This window comes from Saccostrea echinata, unplaced genomic scaffold (genome assembly GCF_033153115.1).
Source record: "Saccostrea echinata isolate AGI-Se365-2 ecotype Australia unplaced genomic scaffold, CSIRO_AGI_Sech_v1 ptg000009l, whole genome shotgun sequence".
Classification (NCBI taxonomy): domain Eukaryota; kingdom Metazoa; phylum Mollusca; class Bivalvia; order Ostreida; family Ostreidae; genus Saccostrea; species Saccostrea echinata.
Window position 1 is genome coordinate 41,295,396 of NW_026889758.1, and position 6,000 is coordinate 41,301,395.

General features: G+C 30.5%; 1 protein-coding gene across 1 annotated transcript in view; it reads right to left on the bottom strand.

The window, feature by feature from the left end:
- The window catches only part of LOC133182732 (fibropellin-1-like), an 85,953-nt gene extending 81,072 nt beyond the window's left edge, over nt 1-4,881 (bottom strand). Inside the window, exons 1-6 of the mRNA XM_061317579.1 lie at nt 4,437-4,881; nt 4,014-4,316; nt 3,196-3,288; nt 1,122-1,269; nt 896-1,009; nt 648-758 (exon numbers count right to left, since the gene is read on the bottom strand). Coding sequence (XP_061173563.1) covers nt 648-758; nt 896-1,009; nt 1,122-1,269; nt 3,196-3,288; nt 4,014-4,316; nt 4,437-4,631 — 964 coding nt within the window. The 5' untranslated portion in view covers nt 4,632-4,881. The remainder of the gene's footprint in view (nt 1-647; nt 759-895; nt 1,010-1,121; nt 1,270-3,195; nt 3,289-4,013; nt 4,317-4,436) is intronic.
- Between the last annotated feature and the right edge of the window lie 1,119 nt (nt 4,882-6,000).

Consider the following 6,000-nt stretch of genomic DNA (forward strand, 5'->3'; position numbering starts at 1 on the left):
GTCTGTACCTCCATATAAATCTTGTTTAACCGGTTTTCCTTCTATAAATACTGAGGCACGGGCCCATTCCTATCAGTGCGGAAATTTAACTCTTACAATTCACCAGCTGCCCGTTGTCACCACTTAAAAGGTTAAATTTTGTCAACTATTTTTTTCTTCTGTAATTTATTTTAAGTAAAAGTAATAAGGTTAAGTCTTTTTTCATATTTTTAATAAGAACGTTTTTAAACTATGAAAATGCTACTTTTAGGCTGAATTAAGCTAAAGTTTCTTATTTTTGAAGCGATTTAAGATATTTTTGCCTCAGAAAAAAGTGATATTTTTGCCTCAGAAAAAGTAAGTTATTTGTATCAACTATTTTCAAAGTCTTTATGTAAAATAATATTGTATTATTTGTTTGCATTTGTTTATATTTCAGATCTGATATTACTTTTTCGTTACTTAATAAATTAATAAAACCTGCGTCCTTTCTCCGCTTGGTTATAAAATCATAAGTTGATGTAAACTCTAATTGACAAATGAAGTCTTTCAATAACAAAGCAATAAGACAGTCAAATATTAAATTGTAAATTAAATAAATAAAATTATAACTAAAAATTGTCATGTCATGTACTTCCTTCAATATTGATGACATCAATAATTCATACCTATTTCACAATGGATCCCAGAATACCCTGGTATACAGTTACACACGTATCCATTGATTCGATCTGCACATGCACCATGAACGCAAGGAGAACTAGCACATTCGTCAATATCTTGAGAAAAATTTAACCTTTTAAGTACTTAGTCTAAACAAGACATAGCCTAATAGATTAATTTATTTATAAAAGTATGTTTATCAGTTTGGATGAATTATCAAGATTTTAAAAATCAAATATAAGCTTTTAGTTACCAGTTTCACAGTTAACACCTGAGTATCCCTGATCACAGATACATTCATATCGAAGGTACTCATTGGAACAACGTCCATGTACACAGGGGGAACTGTTGCATTCATTAATAACATCTGTTAAGAAATTTAAATAAGCTTAACATGAAAGCAAATATAAGACTAAGAATATTCTTTGGAAATTTAAGATAATTTAAAGTATGGGAGGAGAAATGATACGAGAGCAAACCTGCATTAGTTATTTTAGCCTGATCCACTCTAAATACAAACTGTCCTGGAATCATAATGTTAGACATCTGAGGAAGATTTAGTACAGTGTCTGTCATTGACCCAGGAACTGAGAAAAAGTTTACTCCGTCACCAGCATTAAATCCAACCTAACAAAAATGATATAAAAATAAAATTTTACGTGTTGTTTGATTTGATCTTTAACTGTGGGGTTATTGTGTCCCGTAGCTTTTGAGGATATAAGAAACAGAAATGATCGATAAAATCATATACATTTAAGAAAAAAGGGGGGACCAACTTTTACCGTATAACAATGATTCTCCTTTTTATTTACCTTACACTGTAGTATTTCCTTTAAATGTAGGCTTATACTATGTTTAACCACAATTTATTAATTAAGGTAGTACGCTCCTACGCATTCGGTGACAGGAATACAATGTAATATCTTTCAAAATGTGTGTTCAATATTTATCTTTATATTCATATACATGTAATAGTTTACATCATACAACCTAATAAAATATTATTAAAAGACAAAAAGTCAAAAGATTTTTAAAGTATTTCTTGGGAACTATTTTTTCTCGTGGAACGAGAAATGCATACAAATTTTCCTACCTTAATTTTTTATTGCTTTTAAACATCTCCTAGAATTAATTTACCTGTTTTGCACAGCTATTTTTACCGACATCTAAAAACAGTAGAGACTTAAATCTAATTTATGGAATTAAAAAATATGTTATTCGATGTTTCATTAAAATACGAAAGGCTTAAATTCACAAATACTCTTGGAATACTTATTCATTTTTTTTTCAATAAGATTTTATTCACAACCTCAATAACTTGAAGAAATGTCATGTGGCCCAGTGTTTTTGTTTTTAGATATACAAGATAGAAGACAGAGCAGAAATATTGATGCAATTTTTTTTAATGACATTACCCGTTGCAGATATTTACAAACATATTTTATTCATGCTATATTTTCTTATCTTTTAAGTGCAAAAAGGTCATAATAATATTTTAGACTTCAATGAATAATTTTCTCTGACTAAAATTATATATACAATCCTTAGTATTTAGTAACATAAAATAAATTGCCCTGTTTATAATAGTTTTTTTTAAACAGCATTAGAATAATTCAAAATTTTAAACTTTCTTTTAAGTGAAAAAGGTCAAGTTAGACGGGCTTCCACTAAGAAACATGGCAGGTATCACCCTCATTACTCTTATTTTCAATCTTTATCATAGTAGATAGAAATATACTTAGATATACTCGAAAATATATGTAAAATTAAATACATGTATACTCCTAGAAATATGAAAAATTGACTTACAATATCTTCAGGTGCATACCTCTTTAAAACCACAAGTGTATTTCTTGATAAGATCTTTTAAGTAATTGTTGAAATGCATTTTATGACAAATTGTAATTTTTTTCATTATCTGAATTTCTATGACAGATAACGAATGGTACAGTCCTTACAATGGGCTTTATGTATTCAAAATTATGAATGATAAAATGTATTAACCACTGAACATATCTTTGATGAAAAAAAATGCTTTCCACTCTAAGCGAAAACTTTTCATATGATTTCACGGATTGATGTGTTTTATATTTAAATGGATTTGTGATTGCATTGGACGGTTTGTTTCGAATTGAAAGTTGCAGTCTCAAGTTTTAGTAGCTCCTGCTCAGTATTTGAAGTATTTTTTTTCCTAAAAAGACATTTTTTTGTGTTGTCTTAAATTTATACAAATTAAATAATAGATTTATTGGCTATTATTTTGGCAGTGATTTACATGATTTCAACATAAATTGGCAGTGTGTTGCTTCAACCTTCTCTCTCTCTCTCTCTCTCTCTCTCTCTCTCTCTCTCTCTCTCTCTGTAACAAGTGCAAGCTTAACCACGATTTCCTCTTCGTAGATTAAAACATCATTTTCAAATTTGGAAGAATATATCAGACTTGAAGCCTGTTTTTAATTTGTAGAAATTAAGAATATACTAGCTCAGAGTTTCAATTTAAATGAAACGTAATGTAACATTTATTTCCGTAACTTTGATGAGATTCTCTTTTACCTGAGTTGATTTTGTCCATGTGACTTTGTGGTAATTAAATACAGCAAATGAATGGACACCGTCTGTGATTAACACAAGTTGAAAAGTGTTTCTCTGAAATTATACATGTAACATAATAACATGTAAAGGACAAGGTATGGTAACGGCCGAATCTGGCCCCTTATTGGATGTAAAAATCAAAAGACAGTTAAAACTGTGAAAGTTTGTAGTTAAGAACTTAAAATGATGCTTGTTTTAAAACCAGCATTAATTTTGATTCAAAGCTTACACTGAGGCCACAGGAGGGTGCAGAAGTAGGACATTTCCCGAATTTCCTCAATTCTGGTGGAATTTTGTCAAATTTGAGATACTTTTTGCTTCGGGAAACATAGAGCACAAGCTTGCCTATCTGAGATTTTTATACACAAGATGCACCTAATACTAGTGTATGAAATATATAAATATGTTAGATAGGCAAGCTTGTGCTCTATGTTTTCTGAAACAAAATGTGCCGTAAAATCGATCAAAAATTGCATAAAAATGAGAAAATTTGGAAATTGACATAGTTTCTGACATTCCTGCGACCTTTGTGTACCCCATAACTTAGAACCAATACTCTTTTTGTGGCAGGGGAAACAAAAGATTTTTATTGATAAACTGTTGCATCATTCTAAAAGACACCCAGAAACAGGGGCCAAAAAGGGGTCTTAGCCTATCTTGTCCTTTGTTTCTTGATAATTGCCTACATATGCAGTTATGAGAAAATCTCACTATTTTTCAACCCATTTGAATTCAAGATGTGCATTAATAATCTCAATGATTGATAATAAAAATATTACCTGTTGACAACTTATACTCCCAGAAGATGAACACTGATACATAGCTACATTATCCCATGTCATTATCATCATCCATGTGGCAAGGAAGGTCCCTATATTAGGAAAAAGAGAGCAAATCTTACGCGTTCCTTGTCCCATTGTATTGTAGTCTGTTGTTGTGCGATACCATAATTTACCTCCTTCTGTTGTATCAATATCTGTCCAAAATGGTGCAATGATTTTATGGGTTCCATTTATTGGAAAAGGCTCTGAAGTATATTGTCTAAGTGGCCTTTCAAACGTGATGTCTCCGTTATTATTGACCTTTTAAAGATGAAAATGAAATACTTGAAACATAAATGAAAATAAGATTTACACATTTTCACACGGAGTAATTAGCATTTAATGCTTGATATTATGTTAATCTTTTTGTTCATAACTTACAAAAATGGAATTGTAAGTTGACCCAAAGAAAGGAAAGGATACAGCAATAGGAATACTCGGAGTTGAACCGTCGTCATTGGCAGGCAATTCGCTGTCTCCAGCACCCGAACCAAAGCTATAAAATTGACTTGGGTAGCAGGTACAAATGCTAAGAATTGTAAATACTGTCACTAAAATCAAACTTTGGCAGAACATTGTTTTAGATTCTCAGTTTTTGGTCAATTTTATCTTGTATTTTTTGGACTATTTATATAGAAAATCAGGAATTTTATTAACAAGGAAGATTTGAAATATAACCAATGCATGCACAACGTTTATATGACAATTCCTCAAAGAGAATAGTCTTTACTTTTTAAAAGTTGTTCCTTGTAGTAGAGATTTTAAAAAAATCGATATTTGTCTTAAAAGAACTATCCTCATAGTAAAAATTTGTGTACATTAGACTATTATTTTTAATTCATGACAGTCCTTAAAGCGACTGACAGCTAAAGATTAGCAAGATGGGATTAGACTAAGATAAAGCATGCCAATGAATCAAAATCAAATCTTCCTCCTAAACATTAAAAGCCGTTTGTGTCAGGTAAAATGTTGTTCCAGACAGCAAATGAAAAATGAATGCATGTACATGTATTCGAAAAGCAAATATTCTTTATGTAAAAAAAATTGATTGTTCGATTGTTTATTTATGTTTTAAATACACTTTTATGAATTTGATTGTTTTCTGCGTGATCTGTTACAATAGATATATAAATTGTTAGTCCATGGGCCGGAAAACTAGCCTTTTCTGATATCTTCATGTTGATGAATGAGTTAATTAATGAAACACCTTACTGTGGTCTCAAATTTAAACACCAATAAATGTTAATTTAAAATTTTTAAGGTTCCTATCTTTCAACACATTTTAATTATGTTGTATTGATATTGAAATCAATTATATGAATTGGAGTTTTGTTCTTCATGAAGCCAATATCGTTACTTTGACCTCTTTGTATTCCCATTCTTGCTTACTATTTCACCCTCTGAGAACATGTGAATCTTCACTACATGATGGTTGCAAATTGAAATGGGGAAGAAAATCTCTGTTGTTCCATGCTGTTGACTTTTCAAAATTGCTCTTAAATTTTCTTAGTTTTTACATACTTTGTAAATGTAAAGCTCTCTATTTTTGACCCTGTCTTATCCCGGACAGGACATGAACAAACCAATGTCAACAGTACGAAATTTAACTTCATATTAATTAATTTAATTGTAGAACCGCTGCTCTTATAAATAGATTTTTGAAGATTATTCCTTAATATTGCCGTGGCATATTGTGACTCCCTTGTGACCCTACCTAGCCAAAGATGTCTTAAATTGAACAGTCCTAAATCTACACAACAACTACTTTTTTAAATATTTCCATGTACATAAATGTAACAATTTGAATTTGTGAATTCCTACTTAGCAGACGGTTTTAAATGATTTTTCCTACTTGTTTTTGCTTAAGATAGTCGTCTTTTGTTGCCTCCCATTATTTCTGTAGATCAGGAATTGGGGAATACTGAATTTAGATTATCAAATTATT